Source organism: Oryzias latipes, chromosome 8 (genome assembly GCF_053564925.1).
Source record: "Oryzias latipes strain Hd-rR chromosome 8, Olatipes_Hd-rR_3.1".
In the NCBI taxonomy this organism is placed as follows: Eukaryota; Metazoa; Chordata; class Actinopteri; order Beloniformes; family Adrianichthyidae; genus Oryzias; species Oryzias latipes.
This window is the reverse complement of record NC_136244.1, coordinates 23,275,066-23,295,942: the sequence shown is the minus strand read 5'-3', so window position 1 is coordinate 23,295,942 and position 20,877 is coordinate 23,275,066. Positions and strand designations below refer to the sequence as shown.

At 39.4% G+C, this 20,877-nt stretch overlaps 1 protein-coding gene across 5 annotated transcripts in view; it reads left to right on the top strand.

The window, feature by feature from the left end:
* Nucleotides 1-20,877, top strand: part of asic2 (acid-sensing (proton-gated) ion channel 2) — a 320,413-nt gene that overhangs the window by 297,820 nt on the left and 1,716 nt on the right. For 4 of the 5 annotated variants that reach the window (XM_078950984.1, XM_020705102.3, XM_020705101.3 and 1 more), the window contains 7 exons: nucleotides 934-1,061; nucleotides 9,620-9,770; nucleotides 9,943-9,999; nucleotides 15,137-15,290; nucleotides 15,969-16,060; nucleotides 18,982-19,061; nucleotides 19,727-19,795. In XM_078950984.1, coding sequence (XP_078807110.1) covers nucleotides 934-1,061; nucleotides 9,620-9,770; nucleotides 9,943-9,999; nucleotides 15,137-15,290; nucleotides 15,969-16,060; nucleotides 18,982-19,061; nucleotides 19,727-19,795 — 731 coding nt within the window. Of the gene's footprint in view, nucleotides 1-933; nucleotides 1,062-9,619; nucleotides 9,771-9,942; nucleotides 10,000-15,009; nucleotides 15,291-15,968; nucleotides 16,061-18,981; nucleotides 19,062-19,726; nucleotides 19,796-20,877 lie in introns of those variants that run through there. The other variant, XM_078950985.1, reaches the window with a different exon arrangement.

The window sequence follows — 20,877 nt, the reverse complement described above, 5'->3', positions numbered from 1 at the left end:
TGGGTGCTCGTGCCAGAGATGTCTTGTACTTTTAGGGCATGTTTGCAGAAATGTAAGCTTTTTGCCAGATGGTCTGTACTGTATGTGCAGATTGCAGTTATGTGCTAATGAATTTAGTTCATTGAGAAATAAAAATGGGACGTTTTTCAGCTTAAAACGCGCACGACAGGAACATGCATGAGAAAATGTGAACAAACGTGCTCGTACTCTCATACTGCACCCTAATGTGAATTTGCACAGGTTTAAAAGCACACACAGAGAAGTGTTTTAAAAACCAACCTAAAAAAATTGAAAAAATAGAGCCCGTCTCATCCATTCCTATGTTCCTCTGTGCAAATCCATCCGAGCTTTCGCTCCATCAGTCACTCTGGATGTTTGATTGATGACTGTTTCGATGTGGGGTGAAGCAGCTGGTCGTGCTGAGACACTCCACTTCTTTCATGTATCAGATCAGCCGGCAGAAGAGAAGGCCCTGATTGAACATCGGAGCTCTCATCACTGAATGTGCAGATGTGAATGATTTCTGCTTTTTATTTTTTTTTGTCCATTCATGCTTTAGCTTTTTTTTTTACTCCTCACCTGGGCTCTGGTGTTTGTTTTTCAAAGAAATATTGAAGGGCCTTTAATCTGTAGAGTCTGCACGGAGCTTTATTCAATACTCACGTTTGATGCCACACCAACAAACGGGAGACGTGTTGTCACACAGACGGCCTTAAAAAGCAGACGTTCAAAGCTGCGGGGTTTATTGGAAAAAAGCTATTTTAAAAGTGAAATTCAAGGGAAATTTTGTTCAGCATTATCAAGCGTCAACAGGTTGTTTTGTTGTTGTTGTTTTTTTTGCTTGGGTGCTTCTCCATTCTATCCCTGCACATCATTTTTTCCTTGAATGCCTGGAAAGCCTTTTCACTTCCCTTTTCTGTGGTTCCCTTGCAGAGGACACGGCCTTCGAAGCGGGTGTGCGGGTGCAGATCCACAGCCAGGCGGAGCCCCCCTTCGTTCATGAGCTTGGATTCGGCGTAGCCCCCGGCTTTCAGACCTTTGTGGCCACACAGGAGCAGAGAGTAGGTGTCCCCGACTTTCACTAAATTGCATTTAATAGCATTTTTTATCATCTGTCTTCCCCTCTAACACACATTCAGCTTATTGCTCAGAGGTGAGGTGAAAAATTTCCTGCCACAACAGCCAGATGAGATTCTGTCCACTACTGTGTGTGTGTGGAAAGGGACAGGTGTGTGTTCCCGCACCTTTGCTGGTCTCTGTGGTCTCTTGGTGATTGTTTACACACGAATGATGGACCCCCCCCCCCCCCCCCCCCCCCCTCCAACTCACCCCACCTGTCACCGCCTGTGACCTTTCTGCTAGAGAGGTTCTCGACACAATCTCCGCCTTTCTCAATCATCCTGAAGCCCGGTTCCATCACACAGAACCAAAATGAAAGGCTGCAGGGCTGGACTAACAGCCTGAGGTATTTGGAGTCCACGCCTTTTTTTACCTGCTTTTCTGCTTACGCTCCCCCTATACACAAGCTGAACAAGTTCTACTCATCTTGTTTCAGTGCTGCCAGGCTGGCTGTCTCTGTGGGGCTTTTCAGGTCACTGCGATTATCAGTTCTGTCTTTCTACTTATTCATTTCTATATGTTTTCTTGTCTTCTTGCCTTCAAGTGGGAGTGGGCAAATATCTACCAAGATAAACTGACTTGTTTTTGTAACAGTCTCTGTTTCCTTTTTACGCTTGTGCATGCAGCAGCACACACAGTGTTGAAGATGAACTAAAAACAAGCAGAGTAGAGTTTTAAAACATTTCAGATTTTGGATCTGTAAGACCACTACAATGTAAACTTCTCAGGATGGAGGACATATAAAAATAACATTAAGATTAAATTGCATTTCTTCATTAAAATCGTTTTGAATCAGGAGCAGACAAAAAATGCCACTGGAAAAAGTCTGGAGCAGGTGCTGAAGGTACTATACTTCTCTGCTCCATTCTGATGCATCCCCTTGTAGAAAAATAGATCTTGTAGAAAAATATATCCATGTCCGTCTTTGTTTTCCTCGTCTGATATGTAATCTGGCTTAAAACTGTACGGCTGGAAAGCTCTGATATTGCTCGCCATTTTTGTTGCCATGTTAGGATGGAGGTGTGGGGAGCTATAAGCTAGTAAAGGGATGATGGGAAATGAGGGGAGGCTTACTCCACCACTGTTGGTGTCACTTACACCAACAGTCCTGCTCACAACTCAAAGGCAAATTTCTAATGAACTCCTGCCGCTCTGCAGAAACTATGTCCTAGAAAACCACACTGGTTTGTTGGTTTAGGCTAAAAGCGGCAGGATTATTATTAAAAAGACCTCTTTTTTTTTAAATAGATCAAAAGATGATCAGAGTGGTACTCTAAACATAAAGGTGTTTTTATAGCTCCACATTTATTCTTATCACTCACGAGCTATTACAAAGATAAAATGGTGCTGCTGCATGTTATGCTGCTATCTCAGGGTTTGTTTGGGAATTTAGGGGATTCTGATGTCCTAAAGTTCAATGATTTGTCAGTGCTGTTTGATCATTTTAGCACACCAGTGGTAACTTTATATCTAATTCCATTTCTCAAACCTTCAGGATTAACTTAATGAAATGCATTTCCTTTTTGGATGAATGGAACTCTGCAGCAGCAGCGGGAAAAGCACATTTTGGCAGTTCATCCAGGTTTAAAGGATATGAAAGCTGACTTCATGCCAGCAATATTAGGCATAGCAGCATACCAGAGGGATGTTCTGCTTGGGGAGACAAGGCTTTTCTGAGACGTGGTCAAAAATTCACAAAGTGCATCACCATGCTTGTTGGATAGCTGCTCTTTATTTAAATGAAAGTTTTTACATATTTAGCCTAAAAAAGTTGTTGGGTTTTATGTGTTTGTGTGTGTTCCATAGGGAAAAACTTTAAAATTTTAACAACTGATCCTCATTAATGCATAGTTTCCAGTTTTAATAAATGACTTGGAGTCATATTTCAGCGGGGTACGTACAGCAATTATTAATTTTTCCTTCGTGATTAATTTCCAAACAACTGGCAATTCTATCTTTTGTAAAGGTCGTTACCCACATGTCATTACCAAATCAGAGTCCCTGATAAGTCAAAGTTTAACCGGTTTGACTTTTAATGTGTTTAAACTGATGCACGTTGTCTACGTAGTGCCCAAAAACAAATGTATAAACTGGCGTAGCTACACAGGAACATGAGAGTTTTGAACACAGAAGTCCAAAATACGCATTTACACATGTTTACACAGACTTTCCATTTGGATTGCTTGAACGTGCGTTTCCGAGGCCAGTGTGAACAGGATGGTTTAATCCAGATTTGGGAGCACCAGGTCGTCCCCCATAGGTCACCCGCATGCCTGTTTTTAAAAATAGCACAACTCACCTGTGGCTGCGTCTAAAGTTTACTTTTGTTGCGTTGCTATTCTTTTTCAATCACTCTTGCATTTGTGTAGATTTAAAAATGATCTTAAAAATAAGTTCATTATACGTGAAATGACCACTTCTGGGTCATTTCACGGTCACACAGGAGATCACAAAAGTTTGGATTTAATTAGAAATGTGAACGGCCTTGCAAAAAAATCGGAATTGAGCATTGAGCCCTGCAGTGTGTAATTTTAATTACAAGTAATTTATTAGTATTAAGTTGAAAGGAGGGTTTCCTTCATTTAGGCATTTTTTGGGAGTCTCATTTTGGTAATGTCTGGTCCAGCTTTTTTGACTTCCACTTGTTCCAGCCACCAGCCTGAATGGTGAGGATGTGTGTGAAGAATGAAAGGATCAAAATGTATTAAACTGAGCAAACAAACTACACAAAAAAGATGCATCTTCAATAAGTATTTCTCAGTTTTTGGCATACATGTACTCAGAACATTTGTCTGCTGAAGACAGGAAGCTGTTCACTTGGTTCAGTCCATTTGCCTAATATTGTCCCTTCCTGATTACATCCTTGGATCCTCCTTATTTCAACAAAAAAATGTTTGTTGACTTTTGGATCATAAGGAGTTAGAAAAAAAAACATAATGAGAAATAAGTCTTTGATAATTATTACCTCACACATCATCACACATCATGGATCTCAGGACACTGAACCCCAACCTGGCATTGTTCTGTGAACAAGCCACCATCATACCAGATTGGTGGCTTGAGCGCATGCCATCGACTGTATTTTGGGCAGGTGCCTTTAGTTTACTCATCATATGCTTATAATACTTTACTTAAAATATATATGCATTGTAGACATTTATATTACATGTCATCAGTTTCCATGATATATAAGTTGTATTTTACGATTGTATGTCGTGGGTGATATTAGAGTTTACCTATCAACTGTATAAACAGTTTCGATCGACCACATGACTAACACACAGAGGATTGTGAGTAGGGTAGGGTGACCCTTTTACCAAAACAAACCCCTGCACTGAACACTAGCAATCTGATGACGTAACATTAAAATTAGGACTTAACATTACATTACATTACACAAGTCTTATACAACAGAATTTGTCCGCCTTCAAAGGCGTCTGTGGGATTTGGATCCAAAAAAAACTGATCATATTTTCACTCTACGACATTCTTTTCCATCTGCACCTTTCTATTTCACTAAAAAACCATGAGCTATAATGTGGTGATTTTAAAGTAAATATCCCTTCATGACGGCTCAGTTTGGTGTAGTGATGAAAAGGAGGAACAATCCAACAAGAGATAGTCAGGGATTTTTGGAAGGAGCCCACAGGTTCAGAGGCCGTCCTGGCTAGTTTGGTGCGCTCCATGACCCTCATTGCACACAGATAAAACAACCTCTGCTTAGGTTGTTCGTCTGTGGGGATCTTTCAGGGTGCGGACTGACTCTCTGCAAGATTCCAGCACACTGAGAAACTGTAACTCATTTTGGCAAAACCACATTTGGTGGCAGATATCTGGGGAACACAGAGCCGTCTTCACAAGATTCCTTAAACACCAGAATGATCAAAAACTCGTCGGACGAAGCCAACAAATGAAGCCAATAGGCATTTCCTTCCAGATGCCAAACAGTCTGTCTGAGAAAATAATGTAAAACAAAAAATTTTAATGAACTCATTTGGACTAAGAATATTAGTGTTATATGAGAGCAGCTTTAATAAAACCAGCCGACGGCACTGAATGCAGAGCTTCAATAAAGGTTTAGAGACTCCTCACACTGTAATTTGAAATTTCAAGTCTGCAGACAGAGAGATTGCTCATTCTGGTGTTTTTAACTGAAACTGCCTCCCGTTGGTTGAAAAAGTTATGAGGTTAATAAAGAGTTTGAATTTCAAAGACTTAGTTCTTCTATTATGTTTGACTTTGTACAGATTTAACCAGCAAGTCTAATGAAAGCCCTGCTACAATGAGGGATGCGGCATCGATGCGTTACAACGGAGCATACATCTCTTTTTATATACATGAGATCCTTGTACTGCAGTCAAATAACCAGATCTGGAGTCTTCCCCTGTTGACTGATTAGCTTAGGTGTGAATATTTTAAAGGTCAGTTCCCTCCGTTTCTGTCCAGCCTTCTGCTGGGCGTTAAGGGGGGGCGTGTTCAGGCTGCACACATGGACTCTGAGAGGCTGAATGTGCTGGATCATGGATCAATTGAGTTCAGCTCCCACAGTAATAGTTGGTGGCGCTTTCTGCAAAGCTGCGTGCTGAAAGCGGTGAAATGAAATCGCCCGACTGAAAGGCAGAGTTTTAAATTCAGTCAATAGCAGCAGGCGGACGGAGGCCAAATTTAGCCTGGCAGGACACTGCGTTTCACCTCAGCTGAAAATATGCTCTCCTGGCACATGAAGCCGCCTCAGTTGGGACACGCCGATGACAGTGAAGGGTGATGGATACAGTGCACATTCGAACCTCACTGCCTGGGCTGTGGAGCAGATGGGCCTCCACGCGGCTCCGCCTGGTGTCCCTCTTTTTTCATGTGTTGTTCCAGCTTTTCGGGCCTCAGGAGCAGGAGCAGAGCATTTGGACGCGCTCCCCTTTCTGTTCAGCGTAGAATCTCCTGACAGAGTCTGGCGTTTTGCTGAACTGTTTTCTGCACCGCCTACATTGTTTGGTGACTCTTTTGCTTCAGTGCATTAACAGGATTTCAAGGACTAAAGAATGTCTTCAGAGAAAAGCTGGCATTACCTGCAGGATAGTGTGGGAAAAAAGGGGGGGTTGCTTAGAAATCTGTTAAAAAAATCTTTTTTTCTTAACAATCTAAAAAGAAAAAAGTTATTTTGCAAAGTCGTCAAACCTGCCAAATATAGCTTTTAATACTGATGTTTTTTTCTCATGTTAAAAACACCTATTTCATTGTAAAAAAGAAACACACTTACACTGCAGTCTACTAAACATGTAGATCTGGACTTGAGACTTGGACTTGAGTAGCACGGTTCATGTAGCACTTAAGACTCAAAGACTTAAAAGTTTGCGACTTGTAAACATTGTCAATTTGTTTATTCCGATATTTAAGCTCCAGGACATGGCTGTCAGGTCTAAAAATCAAAGCTCTCTTTATAAAGTTTTGCATAGAGAATGCAGAAATACCAACTGCTGCTCATGTTTCCCAACATGTTATTTAAAAGTAGTTAAATGATTTTTTTTTTTGGACGATAAAATATTTATTATAAGTTTCAAATTTACAGCTAGAGACAAAAGACTTAATTTAAGAAAAAAATTAAATAAATAAATAAAATATTTTTTAAAAACAAATTCATAAAGAAATGTAAAGAAAAAAAGGTCAAATTTAACTTATATTTTAGAGCTAAAATCCAAAGGGACTTGTAAAGAGAGACTTTACTTTAAGACTGTCTCTGATGAAAATTGGGTTTTTGTGTTTTTTTTACATGTTCTTGTGCCATTTTTTTTAATGATGGAGGACATATAGTTAGAAAATTACGCTTAAAATTGCATATCTTAGTACTCCTCAGAAAACAGATTTAAAAAAATTCTGTTTGAATAAAAGAAGCTTATTTGTGATGTAAAAGCTATGCTGGGCAGACATCCACATAATGACCGCTAGATCCATGTACATCCTTAAGCTCCAAGGTTGCTCATCATTTTTGTTTCACCTTAGGTTGGGGTTGAGAGTGGCTGTAAGCTAGCGGGTAAGCAGGCTATTTGGATTCAGCCAAGGCCAAACAGATGTGCATGGAAAGATGAAAGCAGGCTTAGATTGTTGTGGCTACATGTTCAGAAAAGATATGTGTAACATTAAAATAAAGATGTCACTTCCAAAATAGAATGACTTCTGCAGGAGGTAAGTTGTAAACAACACTGGAGTCATGGTGGGAATCAAAGTTGCCCCGCCCACTGGAGCCTCGGTGACCGGCGCTCTTTCAGCATCTTCATCTTTTCTCTTTTCTGTGATCAAAAGGTTTTTCTTTGCATTCTTCGCAGTGAAGCACTGTTATGAATAAAACTTCTAGTTTTTATTTGTTTGTCACAGTTGTCATCAACTCTACCTTATTTGCATTATACTGTGAAATAAATGAGCTGAAAATGCATGTTTGTCTCCAGCAGAAACACATATAATGTTGAATTGACTTTTTTCCTGCTTAAAAATATCATTTCATTAAGAAACCAATTAAAGGAACAAAACTTGAATCCTTTCTCATCTAAAGTAGACATTAAAAATCAATTTTTTTCATGAGTTGGGAGAAAATAAGTTTCTATTATTTAGAACAAACCATGTATTGTATTTCTAGATGCACTATATTTTGTCTTATATCAAAGCTTATTTGAGATTTATGGAAAAATAATAAAAAAATAAGGAACCCCTCAAACAAATAAAAACTCATAGGAAATAGAAAAGTCAACCTACTGTGCTAAACTTTTATTGAGAACATCTTCAAAAAAAATGTTGTATTTCTGGGGAAAAACTTTTTCAAACCAGGAGGTTATTCCAGAAGGCAGGTTATGCTAGCTCCCACGATAAGTTTGAGGCTAAGGAAGTTGATAACCTCAGCTTTTGGTTCCAGAAATGGAGGTATGTTTCAGGGTATGTCAAGTTGCCATGGCAACTCATGCTCTGAACATTACCTGGTCTCGGGCAGGTTTAGTTGAAGGTTAGTTTGTTTTCAGAGAGGTGAAGCAGCATGGCGTGTCCATTTGAAGATGATTTAGTGGATGAAGAAGCTCAGACAATACTTTTTCCACTGTGAGAGGGTGAAAAGACCACATATGGATGTTGGAAAGATAAACTTTTTTACTTTGATCTAACTTAATTATTTGCTTCAGTTAAGATAAATAAATTTTTTGTTAAGTCAGCTTAAAAATAACACGTAGTTTTCAGACATTTATTTTTACTTTCATTCAAATGAATTCAATTAAGTAGGTGTAACTTTGGTGCTGCTGTTAGATCTGCACCGCAAGGGATTGTGGGATACGATTCCCTTTGCCTGTCTGGACGGATTTGGGTTTAAGTGTGGGTTTTTGACCAAATGAGTTTAGATGTTTAGCTTTTTTACTGTGTTTTGCCATGTTTTGCCAAGTTATTTTGTCCTACAATACTTAAGTCTCTGCACCATGAGTGAGAGGGAGGGAGAAGATGATGAGTTTAAATAGCACCCCTACCATCTGCAGTTGCAGTGGCAATGATGGAAATTTCTGAATGACCTTTTGCATGTTGTGCATATTGTTCCGTTCTTTTTATTGCTATACAAATGAGTATATCTGCCGGCTCAAGCTTAGACATATGAGAGTTCAAGAATTATAATTAATTAAGATGGAAAAAATATTAATTGAATTGGAGTAATATGACATTTAGTTAGATAAATATTTAAATTTGAGTTGTATAAACAATTATTGAGTTTTATAGACGTAAGAAATTAGGTTGAATACATTTAACTAAATTACTTGTTACCAATAGAAGTAATTCATTTAAGTTGGCAAAATTGGATAAGTTATATATATATATGCGTCACAAGGAAAATGGAAATGGAAAGCAGAAACTCTTTCTTGCTGATGCAGCAGTATTACTTTTTTGATGGGCATATAATTTTCACACGCCGTCATTTACATCTCCGACTCCGTCTCACTAAAGTATAGCGCTTTTTTTCCATGGTTACTCCGGAAATCTGCGATCCATTAAGAATGTCTTTATGTACACGCCGTGCACGTGCATTAACCCAGGGTTACCAAGTCGAGCGTAATTACGCTAACTCTTATCCGGTCTTTTGGAACCGACATACCCAGAGTAAGCAAGTTCAGGCGGATTTCATCCAGAGTTCAGGCTTAAAGTCAGGGTAGTTTAAACATGCTTCCTAGAATACCCCCCAGATTTAGTTGAAAATGTTTAAGGTAAATTACCTGATAAAAGTTATCGGCAAAATGTCACCAATTTTATGATACAATTTATTGAATTGGCACCAATTTATTTGATGATATAACCAATAATTTATTTGTTTAATTAAAGGATTTTTTAAAATTCAAGTCTTTTCAAGTTTCACTGAAATGCTTTAAATCAACTGGAAATAATTCAATTTCATTCAGTTTTAAGCCATTTTTACGAAGTCATGAGTAGTTTTTATAACTTGTTATACAGGAGAAGGTGTTTAACGCCCTTCTTTCCTCTCCCCCAGCTCACCTACCTGCCTCCCCCGTGGGGAGAGTGTGAGTCCAGAGCTCTGGAGTCCGGCTTTTTCCAGGTCTACAGTGTGACCGCCTGCAGGATCGACTGTGAAACGCGCTACATTGTGGAAAACTGCAACTGCAGGATGGTGCATATGCCTGGTGAGCCCCCTCATCTTCTGCATGGAGGTTATGGTTTTTAATCTGCACGGATACACAGCAAGTTTGTAACATTTTCTTATTTCCTTCATTCACATGTTTACAGATTGTTTGTTCAGTCTTCTGGCAGTTTTGTTTTTAAACTCGTCTAACTTGGATTATTGAAACTTCCCAGGCGATGCTTCGTACTGCACGCCTGAACAGTACAAAGACTGTGCTGAACCTGCTCTGGGTAAGTCCGCACAGACACGCTCACAAACTCACAAATGCACTGGTATTGATTCAGCTAGGATTTTCTAGAATAAGAAACAAACTTTAAAGAAAGTTAAAGATTTTTCAAGGGTCTGCAAGCGTCAAGTCAGAGTATTTTTGCAAGGAAGAGGTGTGTTTCACTCACGTATAAGGTGAAGTTTCACTGTTCATTGCCTATTTTGAAAGGTTTTCAGCTACTGAAAGAACTTTTTTTTCAAAAATCATCCTCTATTTCAGAGCAAACAGGGACCTTACATTACCTCTTATTGCAGTGTAATTGGAGGTTTGAGGTAAATTTGCCCAATTATTTAAAGGTTTTTGACATTCTGCCATCTTTATTAAGAGTAAAATGATGCAGCTGAAGGGCAAGATGAGCCTTTTTTCATTATCTAAAACTGTTCAAACATTTTAGCTATAACTTTTTTTGAAAAGATTCAACAGCTTTTAAATTCTCTTGTTAGCATTTAATGACTACAGAAATGTATTTTTTCTTATTTATCTTGGGACCAGGAACCTAAAATCCTGTGAACTGGACCAGACAAACTTATGGCCACAAGTTCATCTCTGTGAACAAACTACAAAACTACCAGTTTCCATTAAACAACTAATTGATTTTTCCTTTCCAAAAAACCACAACCTCGCATGAGCTGAAGTATTATTCCACAGCGCAGTCTTGTAGACTCCATCAATCTCTGTAGGGCTCTAAATGTTCGCACTAAATGAGCTCTATTTTTATCAAAATTTACTGATGTGTCGAGATCAAAAAATGAATCTTCCACTGATGGGCCCTAATTCAGATGCATGCAAGCAGGTCGCAAGCAGTAAAGTGACTTTAATGGTAAAAAATTATGACTACGGCTCCATCGCAGTATCCTTTCTAAAGGCTAATCATTAAACCTTCGCTGACTTAATGGATGTCACAGTTGTGGGGCTGGAGTGTGGGAGTTCACGAGGGCATGAAGCCGTATAAAAAAAACAAGCAGGGGCATAAAGTTGTACATAGAAAATACAAATGCCGTTAACAACAAAATGTACTGTAAAATGGTAATTTCCTGTTTGATGTTGCATGGCATTTAAAAGGTAAATGCTTCAGTAAACCAGCAAAGGTTAGGGCAGCTATAAGCAGAGCAGGTTTGTGCAGAAATGCTGGTTTGGCTCGTAAAAAGGTTTTGTCCCTATCAGTAATTAAAGGTTAAAACCAAAACAAAATGAATAAAAAATCTTGAAAAGTATTGAAGAGAACATTTTTGTCTTCCTTTTTTTTTATCTGGTTTGCCCCTCTGTCAGAGTATGGGTCAGCAGACCAATCAGACAAAACTTTCTGACTACCTCTGCTGCCATTGATTGGATAAGAATACTGGACTGAGTGACCCCTCCCTTCTCGCGTTCCAAACAGGAAGTACCCGCTGGTTCCAAGAAGCCAAAATCCCGCAGGCTTCTATAGAGAAATAAACAGCTGTTACTCAGTCATTCTATTGGTCAGAAGAACCATTCTTGCTCTGATACTTCTTTTCAGCATGTTCTTGATAATCCTAATGTTTTAAGATGTTTTTCCATAGTGCAAGTTTATCAAGTTATAAACTGACCAATCAGATGCCTTAATTAAAGGACAGAATCTTGGGTCGTACATTTAAAGTGTCTGATTGGTAGATTCTCCTGAGCTCGCTTTCAAGCCTTCCAAAAAGCTCACTCCTGATTGACGAGAGTGGTTGCCATAGAAACTTTGATTTAGACCGACTTAGACCTATCACTGCTTATTGACACTGGCTCCAACATGGTGGCGCCCGTCTCGTGAAAAAATGGCGACTGAACTGACTTCATCTGTAAACCGTTATCTATGGCTGATGTTACACTCCCTCGCTCCAGTGTTCATATGTAGTCAATGTGTGCCGCCCACACCTCCCCCATCAAAGCAAAATAATTCCTAAAAAGCCAGAAGGATGATGAGGGGCGCCCCCCCCAACCCTCCCATAAATGCATTCAGCATAACTCATTGACTAACTGACTCCAAGACTGAAGGTTTTCTTTCGTGAGGCATCCATGAAGGCTTTGGTGTTTATTCCAAACAGCTCTTTTTCCATAATTGGTTTCATTTCTGGAGCTGCAAAGCTTTTTAAAGTCCCAACACACACACAAACACACACAAACACCAAAGAGAGTCACTATGCTTGGATCATAGAAGGCAAACAAATTCTGGTTCAACCTTCAAGTGCCAATTTGTAAAACCACCAGAGAGACGTTTAGCTGCTGTCTGATTGGATTCTTTTGTAACTGTGTCCCTCAATCGTTGGACGCAAGTCTTTATTTTTTCTTTCTTTTTGTTTTTACATAAAATTAAGACATTCCTCTGCATACTAAAAATCAAGGGAACTTCAAACAGTAATTAGTTTACTCTTCATAGAAATTGACACATCATATAAATGTGTGTATTCATGCTAATGCTCATATCTACACACAGATGTGTGTAAGCATGGAGTTACATGAACCATGACGTATCATGCTTTATTGTGATGCATAAACCTGAGCACCATACAGGATACACCTGAAAGTAAATGACAGAAATGAGCTGGACTGAAGGAACCTCTGGGTTGAAAGTGTTTATGTCACAGAAAACCTGCATCTAATGTCTTTCCAATGAGCTGACCAATGTTTGCCTATTAATTGTTCCACACTTATCCACCCAACGACTAAAACACAAACTATGAAGATTAAGGAGTTTAGATTTTAACATATTAATCAGGAAACTAACACAAATTCAACTAAAGTGGAGTGTTTTATCGAGCATGTGAATGTGGTTTGGAAAAGAGTTTATATCTTATGAAGAATATATGCTGGGCTGGCCACAGGCTCCCTGCTCTGCTCCATTCTGATGCATCCACTTGCAGATGAATAGATCCATGAACGTCTTCATTTTCCTCCTCCGAGCTGCCATCCGACTCCAAACTGTACGGCTGGATAACTCCAACGCTGCTCGCCATGTTTGTTGCACTACTAATGTTAGGTGGTGGGTGTGAGGGACTGTAAGCTAGCGGGAGAAAGTATAAATGATAGCTAAGTAAGGGTTGATGGGAAGAGGAGCTGGGCTTGCTTCGCGCCAACGTTCCTAGGTACATTTCTAAAGAACTACTGCTGTTCTGTTAGAAACAACACAGATTGTTTAATTCTGGTCCATAACAGCATAATCATACTTAAAAGACCCATGAATGCCCTGATAGTAGATCCAAAGAGGATCGGAGTGGGTCTTTAAAACCCAGGACACTAATAATTTGTTTTTTAGCGGTTAGGGAGAGTGAGTAATTTCGTACACAAATCATGTCCCCAGATACAAGAATATCTTCTCTCTTTTATATGCATTTACTCTACAGCCAAAGCCTACTTAGTTTTTTTTTCCCCACCAGCATTATTCCATTTATTGAAATAGATAAGAGATAAAGTGAGAGTCAAGAGCAAAGAAATCATTGCGTGATGCTTTGGTCCCAAGTGTTCAATACCAAATCCCATACGGCTTAATTTAAATAAAAGTGAGTGACCACAGTGCAGTAGTCATATTGAGTTTCTTCTAACAGTTTTGTGACTGTGTGGCCTCAGCAGCTATTAGTACTCCTTAGGGGCAAATCTACTCGTGCTCTTGTGATCTGCAGGTCTGCTGCAGAGCTGCCTCTCTGAGAAACAAGCCTGCTAGCAGAAATGTCTTTGTTCATCCTTCTGAAGGGGAAGGGGTGAATATATTAGACATTTGAAATCCATAGGGTTTTGAGTCAAAAGAGGGAAGTTTTTAGAAGTGAGATCTATTTAAAGAGCCACAGAAATTCAGACGTTAAAAAAAAAAAAAAAAAAAAAAGCGATGCGTGAGTTGCTTCAGTTCAGCAGAAGGTTTTCTAAAAAGCTATTTTCCAAAAGCTTGTGTCGCTTAACATTACCATCATGGCTCCCTGAGGCTTTGAGTTACACAGGAGCCGTGAGGTTCATACAAAATTATCCAGTGCGATAAAGGTTTTTTTCCTCTCTTCAAACTGGCAAAGCAGAGCCTTAAATAGACCTTTGTGCTGAATGACTTTGTTGCTGTCAGGGTGACGGCAGTTCTGCTGATGCTGCTGAAGGGCTTGTTTATGTTTGCTGCTTTACATTCCCTCCTCTGCAGCAGTGACAATGGCTTTCATTGGGGATTGAAGCGTACACATGAAGCCATGTGTTATTTTGACCTTTAAGTTTTTATTTCAAAGTAATGCCAGATGCACCTCAGTCTTTCCAACTCTGTGTTTTTGAAGCTTAATCTCCCGAAAGGTCAGGAAAAAGTAACAGGATCAGTTGGAGCAGCTTATAATCATTTTTACATTTTTCGGACACTTTTTAATCATTTAGCAGTGCGAGCATTTTCTGTGTGAAATGTCAAACTAGAAAACTGTCATTTTGGGTTTTTGTTGATTGGGGAAAAACAGGGCCAAACTTTCAAATAAAGCTGAAAAATTAAAAATTTAATTTCTTAAAAGGATCTGAATGTTTTCATCACAAAACCGCTAAAAGACCTACTCCAATGAAAAGTGTGTTTTTGGTGTTTTTAACCTGTTTTTGTGGCCTTTTTTATATGATTGAGGACTTAAAATTGAGCTCAAAATTGCATTTTCAGTATTTTGTAGCAGTAGAAAAGAATGCCGTTTGAAAAAGAGTGGGACTTTTAGGTAACTTTATAGCCGCTTTAACACAATTTTACATTCTTGGGACCCTATTACAAAATGTTTGTAGTTTTTCTCTATTCTGTTTATGTTGAAGCTAACTGAGAGTTATGTATAAATAGCTGGATTCGCTGATGTTATCATGACTCTCAGAGGTGTACAGTTGTGCAGCTTCCAGTTGCACATAAATGATCTCAGGAGTGCAAGACTCAACTTTGTCATGGGAATATTGATGTTCAAATCAGCAGAGCCACGTCCTAATCAATCCCACAGCCTTTCACTGAACATAACACTAACTAAAACCACCGTTCCTGCAGATTTGAGCCTGTCTGCATCAATTGTTCACACTGAGACGATCAAAGTAAAGTACGATTTCTCATCATCCCCATCGATCCATCTCCACACCCCAAACCTCTGCACCTCCATTATCACGTCTGTCTGAAGCCAAACTGTCCACTCTGGAGAGCAACAGCTGCGTGTGCAGGACGCCGTGCAACATGACCCGCTACAACAAAGAGTTGTCCATGGTCAAAATTCCCAGCAAGACCTCAGCGCGTTACCTGCAGAAGAAGTTCAACAAGTCAGAGAAGTACATTACGTGAGTAGCAGTCTCCTGTTAGCAAGAGCGTCATTGATCTGCTGCTTTATGGATGTGTGTTTCTGGATGAGGGCGGCCGTGGTGCAGCGTTGGGCGGTCGACCCATGATCGTAAGATTGCAGGTTAGATTCCTGCCTTGCACACCAATGTGTCGAAGTGTCCTTGGGCAGGACACTGAACCTCACCTTGCCTCTGGTGGGAGGTTGGCGCCAGTGTTCGGCAGCGGAGCCGCCACCAGTGTGTGAATGTGTGTGCTACTGGGTGAACGGGTCTGTGACTGTAAAGCGCTTTGGGCCGTAGAAAGAGGGTAGAAAGCGCTATATAAGTATACGCCATTTACCATTTTTTACCATCAGATTATGTCAGGAAGGAATTTTAGCATATTTTAAACATTAAAAAGTCAGATTTTATCAAACCTTATTATTGTTTTCATTAAAAATGAGATTCAACTTTGCGCAGTTTCCTGTAAATGTTATCATGTTCGTGTAGTTTCCTGTTACCTGACGAAATAACGGACATTTGGGGAGCATTAGTACTAGATGTTAAGGATTTACTCCAAGGCTGTCATTTGTGTTGTTTCTGTTAAAACTGAAATGTATCAGGAATTATTTGAAAGCTGATCCACAGTTTCTGACGGCCATTTTAGGGAAGAATCACCTGTTTTTTTTACTTTTGCAGAGACAACATTTTGGTGCTGGACATTTTCTTCGAAGCGTTGAACTATGAGACCATCGAGCAGAAGAAAGCTTATGAAGTGGCTGGTTTGCTGGGTATGTTTTTCTTCCTAAATTAATTAATGAGGAAAAAAAATATTCACACAAACTGTAATTGCAATCAATTAATTCCTCATTATGGAACCTGGCTGTTGCTGGGCATGGAAATGACCTGCTGTTTTGGTCCTTACCGGTTAAAACAAAGGTTACGCAACACTCGCTTTTAGTCATTTAGCTTTAAGGTCTCCTCAGCAGCTCCCAGCACTGAGACACCCAGAGCTGTTATGCTTCCTTTAGTATCTAGTCCTGATTATTGGGAACAAAAGTACAAATAAAAATGCACTTTCCACTAGAGGCTTATAGAAGCTATGGTGCAAACAGTAAAGGGAGCTGGCTTTCTGTTCCTTCACAGCCTCAGTGTTGCATTTACTGTCTTCTCTGTCGGAGTCTTTGCTGTTCTCTAAACAGACGGCCAATAGGAGTTTTTTTTCACACAATAAATGGACGAACATGCAGCCAGAAGAAAGGAGAGAGGCACCTATCCGTTCTGAGAAAAGAAGCTGAAAACTAAACTTCTTTACAACACAAAGTCCTTTAGAAGTCTCCCTGAAAGCCTTATATAACTGTAACATCCTCACTTATTTTTTTCATTGTTCTCAAAGCGTTTTTAGCAGATAATAGATTTACATTAACCGTTGCCTTCTTTGATCTGTACTGACCTTGCTCTGAAAGCAGAGATGGCGTATAAAAACCCCCTATGACCCACTCTGAATAAAACGTTGGTCTTTTTTTTTTTTATTCTTCTGACAATTTTTGGTGATAAAGATCATATATTAAAACAATTAAGCTCCAAATTGCATTTCTGGGTGATTATTTACTCAAATCGTTGTGAATTAGGAAAATACCAAAAAATGCAGTTTGAAAAAGAACATATTGGTAACGTAGATAATGACACTGGATGAGCCACAAGCTCCCTGCTCCGCCCCCTTTTGATGCATCCTTGTAGCATCTAGCTCCAAACTGTATGGCTGGATAGCTCTAAAATGGCTCGCCATTTTTGTTGCCCCACTATTGGTGGTGGGTGTGAGGGGCTGTAAGCTAGCAGGAGAGCACAAAACCAAGGAGCCTTGAGCAATGGTGATGGGAAGTGGGGTGGTGTTGCTCTGTGCTAATGCGTCGTCGCAACTGGTGACATGCTGGAGCAGGTTAAAGAGGTTGCAGAGGAGAAAGAGGATGATGTTGCATAATGACAGTGGGGATGTTACTGTCCATGACAGTGTGTGTGGGGCAAACAGGAGGGTTAAAGGTCTCCATAGCAGACAACGAGGAGGACAGCTGGGCTTTTCTCTGAGCCAAACCCATCAGGACTTGATCCCCCTCCTTAATACGTGTGATCTTTTTTTATTTCTGACCACACGTGCTGCTTGTTGACTCTTCCAGCACACGCCTCAGTTACTCAAAGCTCTCCTTTGGTTCAGAGCCTTTCAGGTCACTGATGATCAGTGTAACAGCAGAGGTTGCCATCAGTGCTTTTAGGTGTTTAGTTTATAAGCAGGCAACCAAGCTGAAAGAGAACCGACAACAAAGCAGGTCAGATAGAACACAATTGTATTTATAGCAAAAATGTTTGAATGTTTTTTCAAATAAGAGAAATCTGGTGTTAAAAACTAAGAACTTTGCAAAGATCCAGGATTCCCTAATTTGACTTTTCTGTGTTTTTATCAATAAACACTAACTTTGAGGTTACTTCTTTTTCTGTTTTTTAACCCATTAAAAGGCCTATATCATGCAAAATTAACTTTTTGATCTTTTACCTGTATAATAATGTTATTTTCTCACAAAAAAACAAAAAGTGGTATTTTGATCCACTCACACATTTCTGGTTATTCCTTTTAAAAACCTGCGTTGGGAGCACCAGCCCCTCCCAATCCGCGAAGCATTGGGTCCTCACATTGTGACATCACAAAGTGAGGAACGGCCCCTTCCAGGAAGAGTCTGGGCTGCCAGCCCCGCCCCCAGGCTCACACATGCACACACTTTCTCAATGGAGCTAGCGGGGATTGGCACAAATGCTTTCCTTTTCTATGCAAAATCTGCACATCCATCTTTACAAAAGTTCGGATGTTGCCGGCTTTAGGTTGACGGGATGAAATGAGCGGCACCCACAGGGAGAGAAAGGCGGAGCCTCAGAGATCGAGACAATTTACTTCAGAGTAGGAAAATGAGCTACAAAATAATTCATATTTTATTTTTTAAAATCGTTTTTTGGTGTTCCAAAAGTGATATATCATCATATAGATGGATATTCTGAAAAGCATTATATAGGCACTTTAACATTGGAGATATTGCCAATACATAATACACTAACTTTGACGTACCGTAACTCTACGACCGTTTACAAGATCAAAATAAATTTGCTAAATCTGACGCAGAAGAAGCGGCTTTTCATATAGGTATATGGACAACATCACTAACATTAAGTGTAGCGCAAGGCTGCTTTTCTGCACAACAGAATCCTCTGGAATCATGTTATTGTGTAAACGGTTGAAGAGTCAAAAGAACGTAAACACTGGAGCTAAAGCTCAGGTCTGAAAGGGTTAATCATTTGTTTATCTTTCACATTCTTAATGCAATTTAGACCACTGTTAAGTCAAAATTGATATCAGGAAATCAACATTTTTAGCAGCTTAAAGGGTATTCTTTCTACTGAAGAGGTATTTTCTTTCTTCTCATTTGCTGTAAATGCCACAGAAACTCCAACAGTTGGGTCTATTCTTACAGCAGGACTTCTGGGTCATATTTTATTACAGTGTTTAGCTCCAAGCTGTTTGAGGCTCACAAACACCTGTCAGTTAGTTGGAACATACCAACTGGGAACGTGTTTGAATGCAGATGAGGAGGACAGATCCTCCTGTGCATCCAGAAAAGTGCTGGATGGCTCACTATTTTCGGTTTTTATGGATCAAATCTTTCTCCAGGTGATATCGGTGGTCAGATGGGATTGTTCATCGGCGCCAGCATCCTCACCATCTTAGAGCTGTTTGACTACGCTTATGAGGTCAGTGATCATTTGTCACTTCTCAAACACTGTTTTTCTTTTTTTCATCCTTTGCTTATTTTTGGTCTTCAGTTTGCTCCCAACTAAAAAAAATCACTGATGTGCACGTTCATAATTACATTTCATTCTTCAGGCTCTCTCTTGGGATTTAGATGAATAAAACAGTTTAAAGCTGCAAAGCTTTCTGATGAGCAGAAAGATCTGAACAGAAACTCGCTGTCGGCGATCTAAAGCGCAGATGAGGATCTTAAGATGACTGAGAGGAAGAACTCTCTGGTCATACTTTTCCATTAGCTTTCCTCCACAGTGGACTTCTCTTTTACAGCTTTCAGCTCCACATGCCTCTGATAAGCACGTAATGGTCCTCACCTCCCCTTGGGTTTCTGAAATACATGAAAAATGCAACTGTCAAGACAAGATTTTTTTCTTTTTCACTTTAATGACCATAATGGAGTAATGGGACGAGAAACAGTTGAGTCTTCATCTTAAGCAGTTTCAAAATTAGCTTTAAGAGCTTTTGTGCTGAAATTGTTGCAATTAAGCCTTTTTTACAGTCTGGATGCTACCTAATTACATATTTCTGTCGTAGTTGATTGTCTTTCTTTGGCTTGGGCGATTTTTCACCACAAGCTGTGCGACTCCAGTTATTGTTTTTTGATCATCAGGTGGTGAAAGACAGACTGCTGGATTTACTGAGCAGAGAGGAGGAGGAGGAGAGCCATGCAGAGGATGTGGTGAGAACGTCTTATGCTCCCATCTTCATGAGAGATTTCCCTGCTATACATCTATAAAAATTGTCAGACCAAATATCAAAAATGCATGTATTGTATGTTTGACCTGGAGAGAAAATAAAATGTATAGACCCAAAAGATGAGGAATCAAGAAACAGTTCAGTGAGTGGGAATTCCTTCAATTTGATACTTCCAAGGACATTTATTTTAAAAATCTCCTCTGCTCTGCTGGGGTTTTGGCAGCTTTCAGCAAACTTACAGCATCTTTTTAGATCGTCTAAGTGTTCATGTGATGGGCTCTGATTTGAGCTGGAGCTGGAAAGCCTCTCAACTGGGTCAGATGGACACTGGAACATTTAGATGATATCTCTATCAGTTAGGATAACGGTACATAAAAACATCTGAGCAACAAATAAAAAAAATTCACAAAAGCACTTATCTTTCTTGACTTTCAAATAAATAGACCCAGAATTTGCTTAGTTTTCTGCAAAAATGTGGAAGCAATTTCAGAAAAGGATGTTTTTCATGTTTATGCTATTACTGTTTTTTACCAGAAAAGAGAAAAATGACAAAGTGTTATCTTTTGTAATCTTTAGTATCTTAGTAATTGAATTGACCTTTACTTCTGTCACTAGTAACAGCAGTTTTAATAAAACCAGAACCCTTCAGTCTCTAAATTAGTTTTCACTTATTCCTTTTTTACTTACTTTCCCGCCTTTAGACATTTTATCTGGGTTTAATTTCGAATCGCTAATTTCAGGGCAAAGATGCACTAGGTATGTCTCTGATGTCTTTTACTCAGCAAAACAAATAAACTGCTCATCATCGACAGATTTTCCCCCATCCTATTATGAGCAGTGGGAGATTTTATGTTCAAGGATGCTTGTACTTCCAAACTATAGAGCTCAGCAGTTGAAAAAACACTCCGTTAGTTCTCATGTTTATCCTTAAAGGTTTGATGGCCTCATCTGTCTTTCAATCTTCTATTTATTCCTAAACTAAAGATTTGCTACCTTGTTGCACCTCCTTATTCAATGAGTTCATGATTGCTAATTGCTTAATCAAGGTCTTAGTCTATAAAATGT